This window comes from Staurois parvus, unplaced genomic scaffold, assembly GCF_062004578.1.
Source record: "Staurois parvus isolate SC_StPar_1 unplaced genomic scaffold, SC_StPar_1.0 ptg000973l, whole genome shotgun sequence".
Lineage (NCBI taxonomy): Eukaryota > Metazoa > Chordata > Amphibia > Anura > Ranidae > Staurois > Staurois parvus.
In genome coordinates this window covers 1,215,167-1,242,698 of record NW_028318769.1, presented here as the reverse complement: position 1 = coordinate 1,242,698, position 27,532 = coordinate 1,215,167, and the positions used below count along the sequence as shown (strand labels likewise).

Genomic DNA, 27,532 nt, shown 5'->3' with positions numbered 1-27,532 from the left:
CCTTAAAAATCACACACCTGTTTTGGGTTTACTGGTTTCAAGAAGCACTGTCTGATGTGAACCATGCCTCGCAGAAAAGAGCTCTCAGAAGACCTATGATCAAGAATTGTTGACTTGCATGAAGCTGGAAAGGGTTACAAAAGTATCTCCAAAAGCCTTGATGTTCATGTGTCCACGGTAAGACAGACTGTCTACAAATGGAGAAAGTTTAGCACTGTTGCTACTCTCCCTAGGCGTGGTCGTCCTGTAAAAATGACTGCAAGAGCACAGCGCAGAATGCTGCATGAGGTAAAGAAGAATCCCAGAGTGTCAGCTAAAGACCTACAGAAATCTCTGGCACATGCTAACATTTTTGTTGACACATCTACAATAAGGAAAACATTAAACAAGAATGGAGTACATGGGAAGACACCACGGAGGAAGCCATTGCTGTCCAAAAAGAATATTGCAGCATGTTTGAAGTTTGCAAAAGAGCACCTGGATGTTCCACAGCACTACTGGCAAAATATACTGTGGACAGATGAAACCAAGATTGAGTTGTTTGGGAAGAACACACAACACTATGTGTGGAGAAAAAAAGGCACAGCACACCAACATCAAAACCTCATCCCCACTGTAAAACATGGCGGAGGGAGCATCATGGTTTGGGGCTGCTTTGCTGCCTCAGGGCCTGGACGGATTGTTGTCATTGATGGGAAATTAATTCCAGAGTTTATCAAGACATTTTGCAGGAAAACGTACGACCCTCTGTCCGCCAACTGAATCTCCGCAGAGGATGGGTGATGCAACAGGACAATGACCCAAAGCATACAAGTAATTCAACAAAACAATGGCTGCAACAGCACAGAATACGCCTTCTGGAGTGGCCCAGTCAGAGTCCTGACCTCAACCCCATTGAAATGCTGTGGTACCTTAAGAGAGCGATTCACACCAGACATCCCAAGAATATTGCTACACTGAAACAGTTTTGTGAAGAGGAGTGGTCCAAAATGACTCCAGATCGTTGTGCAGGTCTGATCTGCAACTACAGGAAACGTTTGGTTGAGGTTATTGCTGCCAAAGGAGGGTCAACCAGTTATTGAGTCCAAAGGTTCACATACTTTTTCCTCCCTGCACTGTAAATGTTTACATGTTATGTGCAATTAAACCATGGCAACATCTAATGTTTGTGTAGTATTATGTTCAGCAGACTGTGTTCTTCTATTGTGACTTAGATGACGTTCAGAGCACATTTTATGCCCAATTCATGCAAAACTCCACGTAATCCCAAGGGGTTCACATACTTTTTCTTGCAACTGTATAGTTGTCCACCATATTTTGTGTGTTGGCTGCCATCTGATGGCTGTAGAAAAATTTAGGCTCATGTCACCTTGGACACCCTTTTTTCTGTTGTGGTTTCCAAGAATGTGCCTGTGGGTGAGCCGTTTTCACCATATAAAGTAGTTGTATTTCAGTAATCCTGCTGATGGTAAGGTGCCTTTAAGTGATTCTAAAATTTATTTTTTTAAAAACTAAAATAATAAACACGCCATACTTACCTGCTAAGTGTAATGGATTTGCACAGAGTCGCCTCCCACTTCCTCTTCTGGGGTCCCCTGCTGGCCCTCCTGGCTCCTCCCCCCTCCGAGTGCCCCCATAAGAAGCCACTTCCTATGGGGGCACTCGTGTGCTCAATCCCAAACTGGACTGTTTGGGGTTTATGTACTAAAGCTGGAAAGTACAAAATAAGGCTCACTTCTGCAAAGAAACCAATCAGCTTCCAGGTTTTATTGCCAAACCTTAATTGAACAAGCTGAGGTTAAAATCTGAATGGTTTCTATGCAGAAGTGAGCCTGATTTTGCACTCTCCAGCTTTAGTAAACAAATCCCATGCTGTCTATTCAGACAGGCAGCCTTGCTTAGCCCTGCCCCCTGCTCTCAGGCTTTTACTGATGGCAGCAGGAGCCAAGCCTGTGGGAGAGGCGAGAAGAGGCACTGCAGACCTGCACAGTGTTGGATTGGGATTGGGCTCAGGTCAGTGTTTAAAGGAAGGGAAGAGCTACTGTTAAATGTTTTTTTTATTTTTTGTTTTTTGTTTTTTTTATTAACCACAGGACAGAGAATGAAGTAAGGTAAGTAAAAAAACAACAAAAACAAACTTTTACAACCACTTTATGGTGTGCCAGGCTCATCTATCATACTTCACCTCAGAGCATTACTGTGACATCAAACCTGCACATTCTTTTCTTTTTTTTTGTTTTAACATTTTCCATAAACAGACCTACAGACCTGTACCCAGGGGCGGACTGACCATTTGTAAACTCAGGCACTGCCCGAGGGCCCAGGCTCAGTAGGGGGCCCCATGAGATGCCCCTGGTACCTTTTTCATAGGCTTTTTTAAGTTTGGGCAAGGACACAGGGGCCCCATGATCCCCTATTGCCCGGGGGGCCCCATGAGTTGTCAGTCTGCCCCTGCCTGTACCCTACAACCATTATAATCAGCAGACGCTCCTACCTTCTCATCTCTTTTCTTGTTCCCTAAAGTTGCAAGCTCTCTTTACAGGTCTGCAAGAGCCCATGTCCTACTAAACAGCCATGTTAAAGTGTCTGTACTTATAAGTTGTAAGCTGCCAGCAGGAAAAGTGCCTGCAGTGTGTCTCCCTTCCACACCCTAAGGCTCCATTCACAGTTGTGCGACTTGTCATGCGTCTTTGGACATCAAAGTCACATGACAATTGCAGCCCATTCTTTTTAATGGCACTAGTTCAAACTGGTGTAACTTAAAGTCGCAGGGACTTTGAAAATGTGCCAACGCTACTTTGATGCGACTTTGATCCAGAGAATGTAAAGTCTGTTCAAAGTCTCACTGGAAATTTTGCGACTTTGGAGTCGTGCAAGTGTGGATGGAGTCTTACATAGGTTTTCTTTATGCACTGTGCAGAACCTATTTTCTAGGTTAGTTGTCTGCTGGGATTTTCTGATTCTACAAGCTCTGAATGTGGAATAGACCCCCTAATGAGTTGGTTCTGGCCAGCTCAGTGGATTGCTGTAGGAAAGGCCTGGATCAGGGGCGGACTGATCATTTGGAAACTCGGGCACTGCCCGAGGGCACGGGGTCAGTAGGGGGCCCCATGAGATGCCCCGGTACCTTTTTCATAGGCTTTTTTGAGTTTGGGCAAGGACACAGGGGCCCCATGATCCCCTATTGAGGGCCTGGGGTCAGTAGGGGGCCCCATGAGATGCCCCTGGTACCTTTTTCATAGGCTTTTTTTGAGTTTGGGCAAGGACACAGGGGCCCCATGATCCCCTATTGCCCGGGGCCCCATGAGTTGTCAGTCCGCCCCTGGCCTGGATTCTTTCTTAGATACATAGAATATAACTGGATATAACATTTATAGGTAAAGTTGATCTAGGGAATATCCGATTGCCTCTCGGGAGATCAGGAAGGAATTTTTTTCCCTGCAGGAGCAAATTGGATCGTGCTTTGCTAGTTTTTTTTTTGCCTTCCTCTGGATCAACTGTGGGTATAGGATTATAACTTTTTTTTTTCATGGTTGAACTGGATGAACTTTTGTCTTTTTTCAGCCAGACTAACTATGTAACTATGAAGAACATTTACATTACAGTCAAATGGCGATCAGGCTTTGGAATTTTTTTTTTTAATATTACATAGATAAAAAGTGACAGACAGAAATACATAAAAATAACAGTACATAGTGTTTTTGATGCTAGTGTATGGAGGATTGAGCAGCACGTTATAACTTGCAGTGTGACATCACTTCCTGGGTGAGGTGCAGTGATGTCACACAAATGGTAAATTGCACCATTTCCTGCTGATGGAAGGCTTGTGCCGGCACTTCCTATCAGCCGTGTTAAGCTGATGTCTGAACACCAATAAAAGTCAATGGAAGGCCACTTTGGGTAAAGCAATAAGAGCACCTTATCCTGAGCTGGAGTGATTGTGAAGGCTTCATGGTAGACACGTTGTGTTCGGTGCATTCCTTCAAAAACATACGTCCATTGTAACAAAAGAAAACAAAAAAATGTCCTTTTGAAGCTCCACTTGTAGAACGGCCAGTTAGAAGAGGGACCTTGCCAGGTCTCCGGCCTTGGCCTTCATTTTGGGATAGGTGGCATTTATTTGTACCCGGAGGTGGTGAGGTTTGGGCTCGGAGGGAGGCGTTGGGGCGGTTTGCTGTGGACGGACCAGGAAGTCCATACTGGCCGAACTCATTGCATAAAAGACGTTTGCTGTCCCTGGAAACACCAGCTCTGGAAAAAAAAAAATATTATTTGTAAGGAATAAATAAGTGGGATGAATTATTTGGGCAGCAAAAAGAATAATGGCAAGGCTGAAGGTATAGTAACCCAGAATAATGGCAAGGCTGAAGGTATAGTAACCCAGAATAATGTCGAGGCTGAAGGTATAGTAACCCAGAATAATGGCAAGGCTGAAGGTATAGTAACCCAGAATAATGGCAAGGCTTTAGGTATAGTAACCCAGAATAATGGCAAGGCTGAAGGTATAGTAACCCAGAATAATGGCAAGGCTGAAGGTATAGTAACCCAGAATAATGTCGAGGCTGAAGGTATAGTAACCCAGAATAATGGCAAGGCTGAAGGTATAGTAACCCAGAATAATGGCAAGGCTTTAGGTATAGTAACCCAGAATAATGGCAAGGCTGAAGGTATAGTAACCCAGGATAATGGCAAGGCTTTAGGTATAGTAACCCAGGATAATGGCAAGGCTGAAGGTATAGTAACCCAGGATAATGGCAAGGCTGAAGGTATAGTAACCCAGAATAATGGCAAGGCTTTAGGTATAGTAACCCAGAATAATGGCGAGGCTGAAGGTATAGTAACCCAGAATAATGGCGAGGCTGAAGGTATAGTAACCCAGGATAATGGCAAGGCTGAAGGTATAGTAACCCAGAATAATAATAATGGCAAGGCTGAAGGTATAGTAACCCAGAATAATAATAATGGCAAGGCTGAAGGTATAGTAACCCAGAATAATGGCGAGGCTGAAGGTATAGTAACCCAGAATAATAATAATGGCAAGGCTGAAGGTATAGTTGTCAAGGATTCACTTAAAAATGATCACCCTGTCACGTGTCCGCCACACGCCACGCCCACAGCGACTAGCTAACCGTGACGCACGCGTGCGGCCGAGACAGGGTGGTAAAGAGGGGGAATAAAGGGATTTACACTTGAATATCTCAAACCGTATATAAGATCAGCCGTGATACCTTTTCACAGCCCGCACTACCTCTGGCCACCACCAGATGGAGACTCCACTCCAATCCAGCTGGTCGACCACACACTGGCAGATACGATCTTACATACAACCTGGTGCCCTGATTAGAGTTGAGGACCAGCTTAGTAATCACACACCCTTCTAAAGGTCCCTTCAGCTATCCTAGCTTGAACCCCGGTGTTGATAACCCTTCCACTGTCCACACACCCCCACACCAGACGCACCACAAAGGTAGCCTGCCACCACCCAACAGTTTATCCGCAGAACGGTCTGTTGAGACACCACACACACACACAGATCTCCGTCTGGCAGATCTGTTACCTTTGCAATCTGCGTGCAATCTGCCCACTCACAGTGCAGTTGCATACAGATTGGCAATGAGCTTAACCGAGCGTTTTAAAGGCACTAAAATACAATACAATCTAATCTCTCTGATCTAGTCTCTCCGAAGATATGAGCACGTGCTTAAATACACAGAAGTCACTAATTAATTTTAAGATTTAATTTCCCAAAGTGGGCAGTGCATAAAACATGTACAAAAGATAAAAGGTTACAGCAAATACAAAAGATATAAGAAGACACACAAATGACTAATTACTTTAAAATAAAAGGGAATAAAAAGACAGAATAACACTTTACCCTGCGGCTGGAGCAAGCCAGAAACTTGGCAATCCGCTAGTCAATCGAACCAGCTCCGTACGAATCACCCTGTCCAAATGTCCATGCGCTCAATTTATGGCGATTTGGACATGGGCGGGATATTAGTCTTCGGCCAATTGACTCTGGGGGAGGTGGTCCTGACCTGCCCACAAGAGGTACTGTGTATGGACCTGCCCAAGTTCAATTGGGCCGAGACTGGCCTGAACATCAAGTCGGGGATTGGATTTCTGACACCAGTGTGTCAGCCCGATCGCAACAGTACCAAACACCATCCGACTGTCGCACCCCCGCGTCATCTAACCATTCCATGCATTTCCCTGGCTTCCTCCCCAAGCCACAAATATGATTCTTATATGTAAATGTAGCATTCAGAATGGCCTGCACAAAGGAAGCATTTCCATCTCTCTCCAACTAATATTTTGGCTTTTATAAGAGATTAAACATACTTCTTTGATGTGAATATTACTTATAGAACTTTCTACAAAAGGCAGACAGTCTGTCTGCTGTCACTGACTTTCCCAGAAGGTGATAACCTGATTGACACACAAAAGTTGTCACCTCCAGGAACCTGGCTGTAGACTAATTAATGCTAAATGATGATTGGGTCTGTAAGGCCCACTGAGGAATTGTGTATACATACACATCTGACCCCAGACCATTTGTCTGTATCTTCTACTAATTTCCCCACTGCCCAGGGGGCTCAATGTACATCCTTAATGACCAGACTGTTCCTACACACACCTTTGTAATGAAAGGGCCTGACATAATCTAATCTACTCAACCTGTCATGGCTATGATACCATATTTCCACTCAAATCTTACATGTTCGTTACAATAAATCTTACATGTACATTACATCTCCCCTCCTCCAGATGACGCATAGCTGAGCCTAAACGGGTCGGCTAACGCGGCTACATGGAAGGTTCCGCCTGACGGGACAGACCATCCGCATTTCCATGATTGCTTCCTTTCTTGTGCTGAATGGTGAAGTTGTATTGCTGCAGAACTAGGCTCCAGCGTAACAATTTCCCATTGTCCCCAGCTACTCTATGCAACCAGCTTAGAGGGTTGTGGTCAGTGATCACCGTGAATTCACGACCATAGAGATAGTGCTGCAGCTTTTGTAAGGCCCAAACAATTGCCAAGCACTCCTTCTCTATGGTGGCATAGGCCACCTCTCTGGGCAGCAGCTTCCGGCTGAGGTACAAAACAGGGTGCTCCTCCCCAGCTGGGTTTACCTGGCTTAGTACGGCGCCTAGGCCATAGGCCGAGGCATCAGTCTGGACCACAAACCTGCGGCGGAAGTCCGGGGCCTGCAGCACAGGAGCACAGGCCAGAGCATGTTTAAGGGCTGCAAATGCTTGTTCGCAGTCTGCTGTCCAGTGAACCTGTTTCGGTAGCTTTTTCTTGGTCAAATCCGTCAAGGGCTTGGCCAGGGCACTGTAGTTCGGAACAAACTTCCGATAGTACCCTGCCGTCCCCAGGAAGGACATGACCTGCTTCTTGGTCTGGGGGGTGGGCCAGGAGATGATGGCGTCTACCTTCCCAGTTTCAGGCTGAACCATGCCTCCCCCCACTATATGTCCCAGGTACTGTACCTTGGTCATGCCGACCTGGCATTTGTTGGGCTTAATTGTCAGGCCGGCTGTGGTGATCTTCTCCAAAACTTGTGTTAGGTGTGCTAAGTGTTCCTCCCAGGTTTCGCTGAACACTGCAATGTCGTCTAGATAGGCCACAGCGCAGTGTTCCATCCCCTCCAGCAGACCATTCACGACCCTTTGGAAGGTGGCAGGGGCATTCTTCATCCCGAATGGCATAACGTTAAACTCAAAGAGGCCAAAGGGGGTGATAAAGGCAGATCTCTCCCGAGCCTCAGCGGTCAGAGGGATCTGCCAGTATCCTCTACTTAGGTCCATAATTGTCAGATAGCGGGCGCTGGCCAGCTTATCTAACAACTCATCGACCCGGGGCATTGGGTACGCATCAAAGACTGTAATCGCATTCAGTCTTCGATAGTCCACGCAAAACCTTGTTGTCTGGTCTCGTTTGGGCACCAGCACTACAGGGGATGCCCATGCACTCTGGGACTTCCGTATCACACCTAGTGCTAGCATTTCATCGATCTCCCTTTTAATGTCTACTTGAACCTCCAGGGAGACCCTATACGCTGCCTGTCTAATAGGCTTCTGGCTCCCTGTGTCCACATGGTGGACAGCTAGAAAGGTTAGGCCAGGCCGGGAGGTGAAGGTATCCTGATGGGGCTCCAGCACCCCAGACAGCCCCGTTTGTTGCCCCGCCGTCAGTTGGGGGTTGATTTGCAACTCCCCAAGGGAGTCTGGCTCCTTGGTGGCCGCCAGGAGATCCACTAATGGCTCGGCCTCACTCTCTGGTAACAGGCTACAGACTGGGAGAGCGCAGGCTGATCTGTCATGGTGCGCCTTCATCATGTTCACATGGTACACTTTGAGCCGTTTACCACGGTCATCAAGGGATACCACATAGGTCACATCACCCCTCTTCCCATGTATGGTATAGGGCCCCTCCCAGGCAGCTTGCAGCTTGTTCTGCCGCAGGGGGACCAATACCCAAACCTTTTGGCCTACCTCATACACCCTCTCCCGGGCAGTCTGGTCGTACCATTGTTTCTGAGTGGCTTGGGCCTGCGTAAGATTTTCCCGCACCAAGCCCATCAGAGTGTCTAGTTTCTCCCGCAGTTTGAGTACATATTCTACCACTGAGACTTCTGGACTGATATTCTGCCCCTCCCAGGCCTCCCGAATGAGATCAAGGGGTCCGCGGACCCTTCTCCCATATAGGAGCTCAAAGGGGGAGAATCCTGTGGACGCCTGGGGCACCTCACGGTAGGCGAAGAGAAGGTGGGGTAGATACCTTTCCCAGTCCCTTCCCTGCGATTCCACAAACACTTTAAGCATCTGTTTTAAAGTGCCATTGAATCGCTCACACAGCCCGTTTGTCTGCGGGTGGTAGGGACTGGCCACAATATGCTCCACCTGCATCTTCTCACAGAGACATTCCATCAAGCGAGACATGAACTGTGTGCCGTGATCAGTGAGCATTTCCCGGGGAAAACCAACTCGGCTAAAAATGCTCAGCAGTGCGTCCGCAACCTTGTCTGCCCGAGTGGAGCTCAGGGCTATCGCCTCTGGGTACCGGGTAGCATAGTCTACTACAGTAAGTATGTACCGTTTCCCTGAACTGCTGGGTATGGCTAAAGGCCCTATAATGTCTACTGCCACCCTTTGGAAGGGCTCCTCAATAATGGGCAAGGGCTTCAGAGGGGCTTTGCTTGTGTCTCCTGCCTTGCCGACACGCTGGCACGCAACACAGGACCGGCAATAATTAGCAATGTCGGTGCCCATGTGTGGCCAGTAGAAGCTGTGTGCAAGACGGGCCTTAGTTTTTTGAACCCCCAAGTGCCCGGAGAGAGGAATTTCATGAGCTATTTGCAACAACTGCTCCCGGTACTTGTGGGGTACAACCAACTGCCGCTCTGCTATGCTTTCGTCAGTTGGCTCCGAAGGAATGGCCTCTCTGTATAGCCTGCCCTGTTCCCAGTATATGCATACCTTGTCACCCTCAGCTGGTGGCCTGTCAGCCAGGCCCCTGAGTTCCTTCAGGCTGCTATCAGTTCTAACAGCCTCAGAGAACTCTGCGCTACCTGCTACAGTTGCCAGGGAGATGACAGTCTGAGGAGACCTTAGGCCCTCTGGGCCAGGTTCACAAGGGTCCGACCCAGCTAGATTGGGCCCTTCCACAGACAGTTCCTCCGCAGCAGTGGGCAATGACTGGTCCAGGGCCACCTGGTGGGCACCCCGAGTCACCACTGCAGCAGAGGGAAAGTCTGCCTTGGACATGTCATTACATTTGGCATCACATAAAACATTATTAGTTGCAAAGTCCTCTATGATTTTAAACTCTTCTTCAGGCCTGGACTCCAGACATCCACTAGAGCCAGGCCCTGGTACACAGTCCTTCACCCCCTGACCCTCCCCAGAATCCCCAGTGTTCATGGAGTCTTTAAACAGAACTTTACACGAGTCCAGGGCCTCAGGTGGCGATGTAGGTTCTAGAGGTGCTTGATATGGCTCATAATGGGCTACCAACCGCCCCAGGTCAGTACCCAATAATACACTAGTGGGAATGGCATCGGTTACTCCCACTTCTCTCATTCCTCTCCCAGCTCCCCAGTCTAAATAAACACAGGCCGTGGGGACCGCTGGGTTGATGCCCCCAACACCTTTCACAGTCATGGTCTTACCAGGAATAAGATCCTCAGGGCTCACCAGTTCTGGATGCACTAAAGTCACCTCCGCTCCGCTGTCTCTCAGGCCAGTGGTAACTCTGCCACCCACAGTTACAGGCTGCAGGTTATCGGCGAGCCCTCTTGCATTCCTGGAAACACACAAAACAGTAGACTCCAGGCGGGTTGTCTTGGTAGAAGGTGGGACAGCCTTCTTTTTCTCAGGGCAGGATACACTGAGATGACCTATCCGGTGGCACCAAAAACATCTCCGGGTATCCACAGTTGTTGGGGCGGCTCCTAAAAGTCTGGATGCCTTGGTCTTCTGGATGTCCGGAGAAGAGCGGCCGGTTGCCTTTCCTCCCTTCCAGCTGGGTTCAGTAGTCCTCCGGGTGACAGGCATTCTGTTAGCCGCATAGGAGTCAGCTATTTCTGCTGCTTGATCCACTGTCTTGGGATCTCGGTCAAGTATAAACTGCCTGACCTCAAAAGGACATGTCTGTAGGAACTGGTCCTTAATCATGAGTTCCTGGAGGGCGTCAAAGGTGCTTACAGACAGTCCCTTTAGCCATTGCTGGAAAGCAGTGCGCTGACTGCAGACGAGGTCTGTGTAGCTGTCATTAGGACCTCGATGCAATGTCCTGAAACGCTTGCGGTACACCTCTGGCGTGAGCTGGTACCGTTTAACAATGGCCTGTTTAAGAGTCTCATAGTCCCTTTCTTGGCCCTCTGGAAGACTCAGAAGCACATCCAGGGCCTTGCCTTTCAGGCCTGGGATAAGGTACTGTGCCCATTGCTCCTTGGGCAGGAGGTATTGACGACAAGTCCTCTCAAACCCTTGTAAAAAAGTGTCCATATCACCATCCACGTCCATGGTGGGGAATTTGTCCAGGGAAACTCTGTGTATCCGTTCTTCCCTGGACTCAGTGTTACCAGCAGACCTGTTCTGCTGCATCCGGAGTTTTTCTAGCTCCAGTTCATGTCGCCATTGTGCTTCCCGATCTTTTCGTCTGTCCTCCCGCTCTGCCCGCCTGTCCTCTGCTTCCCGGCGCTCCAAAATGAACTTGATGCGTAATGCTTCACTGACTGGGCCCAGCAGCTGTAGATCATCCCGCAGGGACAACGAATGGGCTTCCAGTTGGCCCTCTCGGATGTCACCACGATCCACATCCAGTGACGGAGAAAGTGGCTGTTCCACATCCTGTGGCTCCACATCCAAGTCTCGCTCCTCCCCGTCTTTCTCGACCAGGGCATGTATCATCTGCTCCTTTGTCTGGTCCCTTGTGGTCGGGATACCTCTGATCTCGCACAGATTCATCAGGTCATCTCGACTTTGCTTCTTGTAGCTGATTACTGTCTCAGCCATTTTGCCAAAATAAAAGATAGAAAAGAAAAACAAAGAAAGGGGGGGAGCAAATAGCCAAGTATGTCTTCTACAAAACAAAAATTATGCACTGAGTGAGCTTCTGTAGGTCAGTCACTTCCACCGAGCTTCTAACCTTTAGTACATGGGTTAAATGAATAAACCACGCACTAATGTACTAAGCAGATCCCGCACGCTGCCGCCAACTGTCAAGGATTCACTTAAAAATGATCACCCTGTCACGTGTCCGCCACACGCCACGCCCACAGCGACTAGCTAACCGTGACGCACGCGTGCGGCCGAGACAGGGTGGTAAAGAGGGGGAATAAAGGGATTTACACTTGAATATCTCAAACCGTATATAAGATCAGCCGTGATACCTTTTCACAGCCCGCACTACCTCTGGCCACCACCAGATGGAGACTCCACTCCAATCCAGCTGGTCGACCACACACTGGCAGATACGATCTTACATACAACCTGGTGCCCTGATTAGAGTTGAGGACCAGCTTAGTAATCACACACCCTTCTAAAGGTCCCTTCAGCTATCCTAGCTTGAACCCCGGTGTTGATAACCCTTCCACTGTCCACACACCCCCACACCAGACGCACCACAAAGGTAGCCTGCCACCACCCAACAGTTTATCCGCAGAACGGTCTGTTGAGACACCACAACACACACAGATCTCCGTCTGGCAGATCTGTTACCTTTGCAATCTGCGTGCAATCTGCCCACTCACAGTGCAGTTGCATACAGATTGGCAATGAGCTTAACCGAGCGTTTTAAAGGCACTAAAATACAATACAATCTAATCTCTCTGATCTAGTCTCTCCGAAGATATGAGCACGTGCTTAAATACACAGAAGTCACTAATTAATTTTAAGATTTAATTTCCCAAAGTGGGCAGTGCATAAAACATGTACAAAAGATAAAAGGTTACAGCAAATACAAAAGATATAAGAAGACACACAAATGACTAATTACTTTAAAATAAAAGGGAATAAAAAGACAGAATAACACTTTACCCTGCGGCTGGAGCAAGCCAGAAACTTGGCAATCCGCTAGTCAATCGAACCAGCTCCGTACGAATCACCCTGTCCAAATGTCCATGCGCTCAATTTATGGCGATTTGGACATGGGCGGGATATTAGTCTTCGGCCAATTGACTCTGGGGGAGGTGGTCCTGACCTGCCCACAAGAGGTACTGTGTATGGACCTGCCCAAGTTCAATTGGGCCGAGACTGGCCTGAACATCAAGTCGGGGATTGGATTTCTGACACCAGTGTGTCAGCCCGATCGCAACAGTACCAAACACCATCCGACTGTCGCACCCCCGCGTCATCTAACCATTCCATGCATTTCCCTGGCTTCCTCCCCAAGCCACAAATATGATTCTTATATGTAAATGTAGCATTCAGAATGGCCTGCACAAAGGAAGCATTTCCATCTCTCTCCAACTAATATTTTGGCTTTTATAAGAGATTAAACATACTTCTTTGATGTGAATATTACTTATAGAACTTTCTACAAAAGGCAGACAGTCTGTCTGCTGTCACTGACTTTCCCAGAAGGTGATAACCTGATTGACACACAAAAGTTGTCACCTCCAGGAACCTGGCTGTAGACTAATTAATGCTAAATGATGATTGGGTCTGTAAGGCCCACTGAGGAATTGTGTATACATACACATCTGACCCCAGACCATTTGTCTGTATCTTCTACTAATTTCCCCACTGCCCAGGGGGCTCAATGTACATCCTTAATGACCAGACTGTTCCTACACACACCTTTGTAATGAAAGGGCCTGACATAATCTAATCTACTCAACCTGTCATGGCTATGATACCATATTTCCACTCAAATCTTACATGTTCGTTACAATAAATCTTACATGTACATTACAACATTTATAGGTAAAGTTGATCTAGGAATATCCGATTGCCTCTCGGGAGATCAGGAAGGAATTTTTTTCCCTGCAGGAGCAAATTGGATCGTGCTTTGCTAGTTTTTTTTTTGCCTTCCTCTGGATCAACTGTGGGTATAGGATTATAACTTTTTTTTTTCATGGTTGAACTGGATGAACTTTTGTCTTTTTCCAGCCAGACTAACTATGTAACTATGAAGAACATTTACATTACAGTCAAATGGCGATCAGGCTTTGGAATTTTTTTTTTTAATATTACATAGATAAAAAGTGACAGACAGAAATACATAAAAATAACAGTACATAGTGTTTTTGATGCTAGTGTATGGAGGATTGAGCAGCACGTTATAACTTGCAGTGTGACATCACTTCCTGGGTGAGGTGCAGTGATGTCACACAAATGGTAAATTGCACCATTTCCTGCTGATGGAAGGCTTGTGCCGGCACTTCCTATCAGCCGTGTTAAGCTGATGTCTGAACACCAATAAAAGTCAATGGAAGGCCACTTTGGGTAAAGCAATAAGAGCACCTTATCCTGAGCTGGAGTGATTGTGAAGGCTTCATGGTAGACACGTTGTGTTCGGTGCATTCCTTCAAAAACATACGTCCATTGTAACAAAAGAAAACAAAAAAATGTCCTTTTGAAGCTCCACTTGTAGAACGGCCAGTTAGAAGAGGGACCTTGCCAGGTCTCCGGCCTTGGCCTTCATTTTGGGATAGGTGGCATTTATTTGTACCCGGAGGTGGTGAGGTTTGGGCTCGGAGGGAGGCGTTGGGGCGGTTTGCTGTGGACGGACCAGGAAGTCCATACTGGCCGAACTCATTGCATAAAAGACGTTTGCTGTCCCTGGAAACACCAGCTCTGGAAAAAAAAAATATTATTTGTAAGGAATAAATAAGTGGGATGAATTATTTGGGCAGCAAAAAGAATAATGGCAAGGCTGAAGGTATAGTAACCCAGAATAATGGCAAGGCTGAAGGTATAGTAACCCAGAATAATGTCGAGGCTGAAGGTATAGTAACCCAGAATAATGGCAAGGCTGAAGGTATAGTAACCCAGAATAATGGCAAGGCTTTAGGTATAGTAACCCAGAATAATGGCAAGGCTGAAGGTATAGTAACCCAGAATAATGGCAAGGCTGAAGGTATAGTAACCCAGAATAATGTCGAGGCTGAAGGTATAGTAACCCAGAATAATGGCAAGGCTGAAGGTATAGTAACCCAGAATAATGGCAAGGCTTTAGGTATAGTAACCCAGAATAATGGCAAGGCTGAAGGTATAGTAACCCAGGATAATGGCAAGGCTTTAGGTATAGTAACCCAGGATAATGGCAAGGCTGAAGGTATAGTAACCCAGGATAATGGCAAGGCTGAAGGTATAGTAACCCAGAATAATGGCAAGGCTTTAGGTATAGTAACCCAGAATAATGGCGAGGCTGAAGGTATAGTAACCCAGAATAATGGCGAGGCTGAAGGTATAGTAACCCAGGATAATGGCAAGGCTGAAGGTATAGTAACCCAGAATAATAATAATGGCAAGGCTGAAGGTATAGTAACCCAGAATAATAATAATGGCAAGGCTGAAGGTATAGTAACCCAGAATAATGGCGAGGCTGAAGGTATAGTAACCCAGAATAATAATAATGGCAAGGCTGAAGGTATAGTAACCCAGAATAATAATAATGGCAAGGCTGAAGGTATAGTAACCCAGAATAATGGCAAGGCTGAAGGTATAGTAACCCAGAATAATGGCAAGGCTGAAAGTATAGTAACCCAGAATAATGGCGAGGCTGAAGGTATAGTAACCCAGAATAATGGCAAGGCTGAAGGTATAGTAACCCAGAATAATGGCAAGGCTGAAGGTATAGTAACCCAGAATAATGGCAAGGCTGAAGGTATAGTAACCCAGAGCAATCAAGCAGATAAATAATTGCTGACGCTGCATGCTCCAACGCAGGAATAACCTTTTCACTACTGAAAGCTGAACCTTGAGCCCGGGTTCACATAATGCGGTGCGGTACATCACATGTGATTTGTGTGCGCAACGCATTCCTGTGCAAATCACATGCGATTTGTGTGCGGTGCGACTGGAGCCGTACGTTTTGTACGTGCAGGACCCTTTTTTGGGTCCGCACTAGAATCGGATCGCATAGGTATTCACACTGATTCTTTACATCGCACTGCGTTTTGCGGACCGCTTTCTGGGTGTTGTTAATTTAACATACACACCCGCAGCGGTTCACATGAACGGGGTGCGATTCTGATCCGCTGAGAATTCCGCACCGCATCGGTGTGAACCAGGGCTCACCCTCATTGCGCACCTACCCCACTCTTCTCTCACAGCTGCACTTTTTTTTTTTTTATTACTTTTTTGGGGGGATAACTCCTGACACTTCCTGGATTCTTGTCTAGGCGAGAATGCTGCCACAGCCTCCTGGGATCCTAACAGCAGGCATCTCAGAAGGCCTTGAATATTCTACAGCAGCACATGATCACGGGCAGGTGCTTTCTTCCTGGTTCTTGCAGATGACGGAGCACATTCATATCTTAAACCCTTCCATACCGGGCAATTTTCCCCCTTCCTGCCCAGGCCAGTTTTCAGGTTTCAGCGCTCTCACACTTTGAATGACAATTGCGCGGTCATACAACATTGTACCCAAACTAAAATTTTATCATTTTCTTCACACAACTAGAGCTTTCTTTTGGTGGTATTTAATCACCTCTGGGGTTTTTTTTTTTTGCTAAATTAACAAAAAAAGACCAAAAATTTAAAAGAAAAAAAAAAACATTTTTCTTTGTTTCTGTTATAAAAGTTTGCAAATAAATAATTGTTCTTCATAAATTTAGGCCGAGATGTATTCTGCTACATGTCTTTGGTGAAAATAACCCAAATTAGGATGGATTATTTAGTTTGTAGGAAAGTTATAGAGTTCACAAACTATGGTATAGATCTGAATATTGATCAATCCTGAAGTACTGACAGCCAATCTAATTTCTTGAGGTCCAAGAATGTCAGAACAGTACAGATATCCCCCAAATGACCCCTTTTTGCAGAGTAGACAGTCCGACGTACTTCATAAGAGGAATGGCGAGTTTTTTTGAAGTTGTATTTTTTTGGTCATAATTTTTCGGAAAATGAAAAAATGAAAAAAAATTTTTCACTATTTTTTTTTTTACTTACTGTCACCAGTGCAATACAGCGTCTTCATATAACTGGCATGGCGGTGATCAGGGACACTGACTGGTGACAGTATGAAAAAAAAATATATATATATATTTTTTTTTCTTTTTTTTTTTTTATTAAATTTTTTTTCTTTTTTTTAAGATTTGTTTTCATATTTCACTATGACCAAAGTAGTACAATGTTACCATAGTAACATTGTACTACTTTGGGGAAGTGATCAGTATTTTTTTATTTTACACAATTTGCTTATAGCAAAGAATTACTTTGCTATAAGCAAGCATTTACCTGAATGACATCGATTCACTCAGGGTTTTTTTTTTTTTTTTGCTTAGCTGTGATTTGGCCACAGCTAATCACATGACATGTGCATGTGATTAACTGTGACCATTCACAGCTAGACACTAGTATACAATGGATGACATGAATGAAGCCATCCATTGTATACAACTGTCATGTGACCTGCTGTGATTGGTCACAGCAGGTCACATGATACCGGCAACGGGGCCGATATTCAGATCTGTCATCGGTCGTGTCTGAGGTACACGGCCGGTGACAGATCGCGCCGCTGCGCAGCTCTGCAGGATCGCAATCTGCGCATGTGCGGGAGGACGCCATATGGCGTCCACCCGGAACGCTGATGACATTTGCCGGTCGCCATTCGGCCATAGGGCGGGCGGCAAATGGTTAAAAGAGCCTGGAAAAAACAGCTGGCTCTTAGGCCAAGTTCACACTAGCTCTGTAAGCAGCAGTTTGAGGGGCTCCTCAAACGCCTATGAAATTTATACACATGGCAGCACACAGTGCTGTTCCCACTGAAATCCCACTGTGGGGCGTTTGCGAGGCGTCAATACCATTAACTTCATTATAGGTGTTTGTGGTGCGGTTTTGGAAAACGCCTATAAAACACACATAGGGCATTTGAGGAGGGTTAAAAATGCTTCTCAAACGCCTGTCTAATACTATAGGGGCGTTTGGGAAGCTTTAGAAATTGGTCATGTGTGAACGAAGCCTTAGATGACACAAAGGTGGGGGACCCAGCCAGAGAGTCTTTCACTAACACATATCCCCTCCCCCACAGAGAGAGAAAAATACTCGTCTTCACAGCTCTGGACATCCCTGGGAACAGGAGTCAGGCTCTGTATACAGCATCAAGCAGTGTGCAGCCTCTCTCGGATCCCACCTGATCCCCATGCTGCAAGTGTCCCTTCTTCCGGGGGGCGGAGCTGGCCCCCTGAAAAGTGTCGCCCTAGGCAAATGCCTTGTTTGCCTTGTGGTAAATATGCCCCTGGACCCAGCATGCAGCGGTGGACTGCAGCAAGACAACCTTGGATTCGTTGTTGCACATGTGAATATGTTTTTGAGGATAACCCAACAACCAAGGAAACAAATTAAAAAAAAAAAAATGACGAGGAGGGAGTGTAGAAGAAGTCTCACTATTTTTGTTAATGTATTCTATTCCCCAGTGCAAAAAAGTACATATAGTACCTTGACCTCAAAGCTAGCCTTATCCAGCACCTAGGAGGATAGGTCAGACAGGGCACCTCCTCTCCCTTCTCTGACCTCCGACAATGCAACTAGCAAAGAGACAGCTGCTTTGACAAGCGACACTTTTCTGTCTCCCCAACACAGGCGTCCCATGAGGATTGGGGGGTGGGGGGGGGGGTTTCAGCTAAGCTGGTAAATGCTTGGAGATGGAGTTGTCCAACCTCACATCTGGCCTTGAGTTGCCCCTCGAAGATGGGACAAATACTATCCACACCAGATGGAAGATTAAAGTGATACTAAACCCAGGGCCCTTCATTCACTATATCCGCTCTCCCAGGACCCTGCATTCACTATCTGGTCTCCCCGGACCCTGCATTCACTATATCCGGTCTCCCAGGACCCTGCATTCACTATATCCGCTTTCCCCGGACCCTGCATTCACTATCTGGTCTCCCCGGACCCTGCATCAACTATATCCGCTCTCCCCGGACCCTGCATCAACTATATCCGCTCTCCCCGGCCCCTGCGTCCACTATATCCGGTCTCCCCGGCCCCTGCATCCACTATATCCGGTCTCCCCGGACCCTGCATCCACTATATCCGGTCTACCCGGACCCTGCATTCACTATATCCGCTCTCACCGGACCCCGCATTCACTATATCCGGTCTCCCCGGACCCCGCATTCACTATATCCGCTCTCACCGGTCCCCGCATTCACTATATCCGGTCTCCCCGGACCCCGCATTCACTATATCCGGTCTCCCCGGACCCCGCATTCACTATATCCGGTCTCCCCGGACCCCGCATTCACTATATCCGGTCTCCCCGGACCCCGCATTCACTATATCCGGTCTCCCCGGACCCCGCATTCACTATATCCGGTCACCCCGGACCCTGCATTCACTATACCCGCTCTCCCCGGACCCTGCATTCACTATATCCGGTCTCCCCGGACCCTGCATTCACTATATCCGGTCTCCCCGGACCCTGCATTCACTATATCCGGTCTCCCCGGACCCTGCATTCACTATATCCGGTCTCCCCGGACCCTGCATTCACTATATCCGGTCTCCCCGGACCCTGCATTCACTATATCCGGTCTCCCCGGACCCTGCATTCACTATATCCGGTCTCCCCGGACCCTGCATTCACTATACCCGGTCACCCCGGACCCTGCAGTCACTATACCCGCTCTCCCCGGACCCTGCAGTCACTATATCCGGTCTCCCCGGACCCTGCATTCACTATATCCGGTCTCCCCGGACCCTGCATTCACTATATCCGGTCACCCCGGACCCTGCATTCACTATACCCGCTCTCCCCGGACCCTGCAGTCACTATAGAAAAAAGGGGATAATTAACGAGCGCTTGGAGATGCGTAACAAGCAGCTGGCATGAAAGGCACAAACTTCAAACCTTCACACTAAAATAATAATACATGCAGCGCTAAAATAAGAAACCTGCTACAACATAAAGAAACATGTGTAATAGACTACTAGTGCTTAGTAGTGATTTGTAAGTGTCCTCATAGCATATATGCAGTAGTCCCAATAAACTTGTGCAAGACGTGATGAACTCCGTGCTGTGAAGTGTTTAATAATATGCACTCACCAGAAAGCGCATAAAATGCGCATTTGAGTTGTCAGACCACTCCTGGTCCCAGAAAGGTTGCACCTATATGGATCATCTGGCAAGCTGTCACTCTGTCACTCCTTAACCAGCAGGGGGACTCCCGACATCCAAAGGTCCCCACAGAGATAATCCAGGCTTATACCCAGGGCACTTTCATGCAGTATCCACCTTGAGAGAGGGGGGGCTTGACCAAGAAGCCCACCCCAAAGAACACTGATAGTGTAGTATGTTCCAACCAATAGTTCTTTATTAAAGATATAGTATACAGAGTAACTCACAGAGTATCCAGATATAAAGATGGCCGCCGGCCTCCACGAGGTACGGAACGGCGTGACGTCACCGGCTAGGCTCCACCCTGACGCGTTTCGTGCGGACGAGCACGTTATCAAAGGGAGCGAGCACTAGCCGGACTGATCTATATATACCGTTCCACGCGCATGCGCGGTGGAACAAAAAAGCCGGTGACGCCATCTTGGCCCGCTCGCGCATGCGCAAACCATGCGATAGCGGCCATTTTCAAGGTTATCGTGGCTCAGGGTAGGCGACCCTTGTGCATTCCAAAGAAACTCCCTCACCTACCCTGTCACAACAGAGACAGGTGTAGCGGGGGGCGGCAGATCACGGCAGATCACTGAAAAACCTTATATATTAACCGCAGGGAGTGAGAAAAATGTTAATAGACTGCCCTTAGTCTATTACCAACGAATTTAGATATAGGTGCAGTCAGAATAGCATGTATAGGGGCTGATTAAATAGTGCTTATTGCACACCCCAAAGTACATGTTAGAATTTGGCCAAAACTCCCTCAAAACCCACAAGACTTTATAAATACTAAATAATGCCTAAAATCACCCCCCTGAGCCATAATAAATTGCACATAATATATGAAAATACTACATGACATATAAATAGAATAAAAAAAATCATAAAAAAATACATAAACATCAGCAAATGTGTAAATAGTCAAAACAAAGTGAAATATATGTATAAAACGTTTAAAATGATAAAAACTCATCAACTTGTATCAACTAGTATCAATAAAACAATTAATGTCAAGGTCTACATTCAGGCCTTGGGGGAAAAAAGACTGTAACTCATAAATCCACTTGGTTTCCAATTTGGAAACCGATCTCTTTTTGTATGTACCCCTCCAATGTGGTTTCACGATATCTATCGCTGCAAATTTCAGGCATTTGGGATTACAGTTATGGTGCAGTCTATAGTGTAAAGATAGTGAGTGGTCCTTGAAACCTTTTTTAATATTTTTAAGGTGCTCACGTAATCTGTCCCGTAACCTTCTTGTGGTCCTCCCAACATATTGTTTCCCACACCCGCACTCTAGTAGGTAAACGACATAAGTACTGTTACAGGTGATAGTATTTTTAATTTCATATGTTCTGTTGGTAGTGTTGGAGGCAAAAGTCTTCACCGGTCTTTTGTGTGTGCCATTATTAACACAGATCATACACCTATTACAAGGATAAAAACCTTTGTGTCCAAAATTAAAAGTAGCATTATTTGGAGGATTCACAATATTAGGGGCTAAGGCCAACCTAAGAGGTGGTGCTCTACGGAAAATGATCTCAGGACGGTTAGGTAATTCTTTTCCCAATATTGGGTCATTTAAAAGAATGGACCAGTTTTTCTTAATTATCTTTGAAACATCTTTAAATTGGGTATTAAAATTAGTAATAAACGGGCAGATCATATTATTTTTGGCCGCCATAGTGGGCTCGAGTAATTCATTCCTGTCTTTATTAAGTACTTCCTCTATTGTTTTAGTCAAGAAAGGTTCGTCATAGCCCTTTTCCAAAAATCTTTCTTTTAGGGTTATAGACTGTCTGTGAAAATCCTCAATGTTATCACAATTTCTTTTTATCCGAAGGAATTGACCTTTAGGGATATTCTTTAGCCATTTTGGGTGATGACAACTGTCAAGTGGAATAAAACTGTTCCGGTCTGTTTCCTTAAAAAATGTTTTAGTAAGAATATTCATGTCTGATACAAAAAGGGTAAGATCTAAAAAATCTATTTGTTTAAGATCATACTGGTAAGAAAATTTAATATTTGATTCATTAAAATTTAATGTGATAAAAAAATTCTTAAGAGTGAATTCATCCCCCTGCCATAGTAAGAACACATCATCAATATATCTTCGATAAAACACAAGGTTAGGCCATTCTCTGGAGTAGATGAGGTCTTCCTCCCATCTCGCCATAAATAGATTTGCCAGGCTTGGGGCAAACTTGGCGCCCATAGCGACGCCCGTAGTTTGTAAATAAAATTCATTCCCAAACCAAAAGTAGTTGTGTGTCATAGCAAATTTAAGAAGGTCTAAAATGAATATCCTTTGTGTTGTAGGAATGTCCGTGGCCATATTCAGATAAAAATCGGCTGCCGCCATACCATCATCATGTTTAATGCTGCTGTAAAGTGCTGACACATCTGCTGTGACCAAATATGTGGGAGAATTCAATTTGATGGTTTTAATGTCTAAAAGCATTTGTTTTGTGTCTCTTAGAAATGCTGGTGTTTTGGCCACCAGAGGCTGCAAGAAATGGTCTATGTATTCACCAATCCTTGAGCTTAGAGAGCCAATTCCACTCACTATAGGTCTCCCCGGGGGGTTAGTCAGATCTTTGTGTATCTTAGGCAAACAGTATAGAACTGGTAGTTTAGGTGCAATGGGGCACAGATATTCTTTTTCTTTTTTGGTTAGAATACCCATATCATAACCCTTATTTATGATACTCTTCAAAGATTTTTTATAGGGTACCAGAGGGTTTCCTCTAACTCTGCCACTAGCACTTTCAAGCACTCAGGTCTTAAGAATGCCTCTTTGTTCAACCCCCCAGCTCATTCATATGTTAACGTTTTTAAAAATCTAGTTTTAAAAGACCTGGAAAAAATCAAGGTCAAGAATAGAGACAACCACAAACACAGAGATTCTCTGGTTAAATCATTACTCGATGAAAAAGATCTGGTAGTTCGCCCAGCCGATAAAGGCGGGGGGGTAGTCATCATGGACAAGACAGATTATGTCAAACAGGTATATCTTATCTTAAACGATAAGAACACATATCAAACCCTGGATCGTAACCCTCTGGTACCCTATAAAAAATCTTTGAAGAGTATCATAAATAAGGGTTATGATATGGGTATTCTAACCAAAAAAGAAAAAGAATATCTGTGCCCCATTGCACCTAAACTACCAGTTCTATACTGTTTGCCTAAGATACACAAAGATCTGACTAACCCCCCGGGGAGACCTATAGTGAGTGGAATTGGCTCTCTAAGCTCAAGGATTGGTGAATACATAGACCATTTCTTGCAGCCTCTGGTGGCCAAAACACCAGCATTTCTAAGAGACACAAAACAAATGCTTTTAGACATTAAAACCATCAAATTGAATTCTCCCACATATTTGGTCACAGCAGATGTGTCAGCACTTTACAGCAGCATTAAACATGATGATGGTATGGCGGCAGCCGATTTTTATCTGAATATGGCCACGGACATTCCTACAACACAAAGGATATTCATTTTAGACCTTCTTAAATTTGCTATGACACACAACTACTTTTGGTTTGGGAATGAATTTTATTTACAAACTACGGGCGTCGCTATGGGCGCCAAGTTTGCCCCAAGCCTGGCAAATCTATTTATGGCGAGATGGGAGGAAGACCTCATCTACTCCAGAGAATGGCCTAACCTTGTGTTTTATCGAAGATATATTGATGATGTGTTCTTACTATGGCAGGGGGATGAATTCACTCTTAAGAATTTTTTTATCACATTAAATTTTAATGAATCAAATATTAAATTTTCTTACCAGTATGATCTTAAACAAATAGATTTTTTAGATCTTACCCTTTTTGTATCAGACATGAATATTCTTACTAAAACATTTTTTAAGGAAACAGACCGGAACAGTTTTATTCCACTTGACAGTTGTCATCACCCAAAATGGCTAAAGAATATCCCTAAAGGTCAATTCCTTCGGATAAAAAGAAATTGTGATAACATTGAGGATTTTCACAGACAGTCTATAACCCTAAAAGAAAGATTTTTGGAAAAGGGCTATGACGAACCTTTCTTGACTAAAACAATAGAGGAAGTACTTAATAAAGACAGGAATGAATTACTCGAGCCCACTATGGCGGCCAAAAATAATATGATCTGCCCGTTTATTACTAATTTTAATACCCAATTTAAAGATGTTTCAAAGATAATTAAGAAAAACTGGTCCATTCTTTTAAATGACCCAATATTGGGAAAAGAATTACCTAACCGTCCTGAGATCATTTTCCGTAGAGCACCACCTCTTAGGTTGGCCTTAGCCCCTAATATTGTGAATCCTCCAAATAATGCTACTTTTAATTTTGGACACAAAGGTTTTTATCCTTGTAATAGGTGTATGATCTGTGTTAATAATGGCACACACAAAAGACCGGTGAAGACTTTTGCCTCCAACACTACCAACAGAACATATGAAATTAAAAATACTATCACCTGTAACAGTACTTATGTCGTTTACCTACTAGAGTGCGGGTGTGGGAAACAATATGTTGGGAGGACCACAAGAAGGTTACGGGACAGATTACGTGAGCACCTTAAAAATATTAAAAAAGGTTTCAAGGACCACTCACTATCTTTACACTATAGACTGCACCATAACTGTAATCCCAAATGCCTGAAATTTGCAGCGATAGATATCGTGAAACCACATTGGAGGGGTACATACAAAAAGAGATCGGTTTCCAAATTGGAAACCAAGTGGATTTATGAGTTACAGTCTTTTTTCCCCCAAGGCCTGAATGTAGACCTTGACATTAATTGTTTTATTGATACTAGTTGATACAAGTTGATGAGTTTTTATCATTTTAAACGTTTTATACATATATTTCACTTTGTTTTGACTATTTACACATTTGCTGATGTTTATGTATTTTTTTATGATTTTTTTTATTCTATTTATATGTCATGTAGTATTTTCATATATTATGTGCAATTTATTATGGCTCAGGGGGGTGATTTTAGGCATTATTTAGTATTTATAAAGTCTTGTGGGTTTTGAGGGAGTTTTGGCCAAATTCTAACATGTACTTTGGGGTGTGCAATAAGCACTATTTAATCAGCCCCTATACATGCTATTCTGACTGCACCTATATCTAAATTCGTTGGTAATAGACTAAGGGCAGTCTATTAACATTTTTCTCACTCCCTGCGGTTAATATATAAGGTTTTTCAGTGATCTGCCGTGATCTGCCGTGATCTGCCGCCCCCCGCTACACCTGTCTCTGTTGTGACAGGGTAGGTGAGGGAGTTTCTTTGGAATGCACAAGGGTCGCCTACCCTGAGCCACGATAACCTTGAAAATGGCCGCTATCGCATGGTTTGCGCATGCGCGAGCGGGCCAAGATGGCGTCACCGGCTTTTTTGTTCCACCGCGCATGCGCGTGGAACGGTATATATAGATCAGTCCGGCTAGTGCTCGCTCCCTTTGATAACGTGCTCGTCCGCACGAAACGCGTCAGGGTGGAGCCTAGCCGGTGACGTCACGCCGTTCCGTACCTCGTGGAGGCCGGCGGCCATCTTTATATCTGGATACTCTGTGAGTTACTCTGTATACTATATCTTTAATAAAGAACTATTGGTTGGAACATACTACACTATCAGTGTTCTTTGGGGTGGGCTTCTTGGTCAAGCCCCCCCTCTCTCAAGGTGGATACTGCATGAAAGTGCCCTGGGTATAAGCCTGGATTATCTCTGTGGGGACCTTTGGATGTCGGGAGTCCCCCTGCTGGTTAAGGAGTGACAGAGTGACAGCTTGCCAGATGATCCATATAGGTGCAACCTTTCTGGGACCAGGAGTGGTCTGACAACTCAAATGCGCATTTTATGCGCTTTCTGGTGAGTGCATATTATTAAACACTTCACAGCACGGAGTTCATCACGTCTTGCACAAGTTTATTGGGACTACTGCATATATGCTATGAGGACACTTACAAATCACTACTAAGCACTAGTAGTCTATTACACATGTTTCTTTATGTTGTAGCAGGTTTCTTATTTTAGCCCTGCAGTCACTATATCCGGTCTCCCCGGACCCTGCATTCACTATATCCGGTCTCCCACAGTACACAGAACATGGAAATGCAATTATTTAAGTAAATATAAACTGCTAAATACCTTTTCTCATCAGCAGTATATAGCAGTCTTGTGACTTCAGCTGAGCACTGGTTAAAGCTTGTAGAAGTTTTCTTTCTGCTCTAGAAGGATGCAGAACCCCTGACCTCTTTCTGGACAGTGCTGATTAGCCCTGTGCTGATCATATGCTCTCTCCCAAGAAAAAAAAAAAGCCCTCTAGCAATACAGTGCAGGGTAGACCCATTGCAAAGGCAGTATTTCTCCAAAGAAGAGTTTTCAATGACAGCATGTGCCCAAGATTAGTTTTTTTAAGTTAATGAAGGAAAAGTTAATGTAACACATTTAAATAAATAAAAGGAATGCGCTAATTAAGTAAATAATACAAAGTGAATATAAGAAAAAAATAAAAAGTATTGAATAAAAAATTATGCAAAAAAAAAGTGTCCATAAATGTCCAAAAAGATTTTTAATTAAAGTCCACACTGTATTAGAGTCACCACAAAAAAGTGTTTTTAAATCACCCAACTAAGCTCAAAAATAAAAATAAAACAAATACCTTTTTTCATCTGAAAATTTGTTCATTTCTCACATCTAAGAATCGGATTGCGATATATCCTTGTTATATCTTTGAATGGTGGTTTTTCATCTGAGGAAAAATCCTTCGTTGATTCACACAATAATATTTTTCATTGGAGGAAAATTCGTTCGTTGATTTACACAGTATTGTATTCAAGAATTGATTTGTTATATATTGCCTAGAGCAAAAAGGTATTTGTTTTATTTTTATTTTTATTTTTGAGCTTACCGTATTTTTCGCCGTATAAGACGCACCTGACCATAAGACGCACCTAGGTTTTAGAGGCAGAAAACAGGAAAAAAAAAAATTCTGAGCTAATGGACTGCAGACACAGTACAGGAGATGACCAGAGACTGCGGACAGCACAGGGATGACCAGAGACTGCGGACAGCACAGGGATGACCAGAGACTGCGGACAGCACAGGGATGACCAGAGACTGCGGACAGCACAGGGATGACCAGAGACTGCGGACAGCACAGGGATGACCAGAGACTGCGGACAGTACAGGGATGACCAGAGACTGCGGACAGTACAGGAGATGACCAGAGACTGCGGACAGCACAGGGATGACCAGAGACTGCGGACAGTACAGGAGATGACCAGAGACTGCGGACAGCACAGGGATGACCAGAGACTGCGGACAGCACAGGGATGACCAGAGACTGCGGACAGTACAGATGACTGCTGACCTTTGGGGAGGTGGGGAGCGGGTACCTGAATTTGACAGGTACCCGCTTTTACTTCCGCAGTTGTTCTTTGATCTTACCTGTTCCTCGATCCAGCCGCGTGCTGTCTTCCCGGCTTCTGTAATGGCGCTCGGCATGACAGCCGGGTGCCCAGTGCGCATGAGCGAGAAGCACTTGCGCTTTGTGATTGGTCCGGCGGCTTCTGGGATCTGTCATGTGTCCCAGGTGCCGCCTTACCATTCACAAAAAGCACCGCTTCTCGCTCATGCGCACTTGGCACCCGGCTGTCATGCCCAGTGCCCACACTACAGAAGCCGGGAAGACAACGTGCCGCTGGATAGAGGAACAGGTAAGGTCCCGCTGCAGAGCTG

The 27,532-nt window shown here is 45.3% G+C and overlaps 2 protein-coding genes across 5 annotated transcripts in view; both read right to left on the bottom strand.

Moving 5' to 3' along the window:
* Positions 1–5,723: 5,723 nt before the first annotated feature.
* Positions 5,724–12,186, bottom strand: LOC149441574 (uncharacterized). Its single transcript, XM_089657189.1, has one exon. It carries the CDS (start codon positions 11,521–11,523, stop codon positions 6,808–6,810), a length of 4,716 nt encoding a protein of 1,571 aa, XP_089513315.1. The 5' UTR covers positions 11,524–12,186; the 3' UTR covers positions 5,724–6,807.
* A 1,492-nt stretch (positions 12,187–13,678) lies between these two features.
* Positions 13,679–27,532, bottom strand: part of RGL2 (ral guanine nucleotide dissociation stimulator like 2) — a 122,865-nt gene continuing 109,011 nt past the window's right edge. For all 4 annotated transcript variants that reach the window (XM_089657186.1, XM_089657185.1, XM_089657187.1 and 1 more), the window contains one exon: positions 13,679–14,307. In XM_089657186.1, coding sequence (XP_089513312.1) covers positions 14,114–14,307 — 194 coding nt within the window. In that variant the 3' untranslated portion in view covers positions 13,679–14,113. The remainder of the gene's footprint in view (positions 14,308–27,532) is intronic.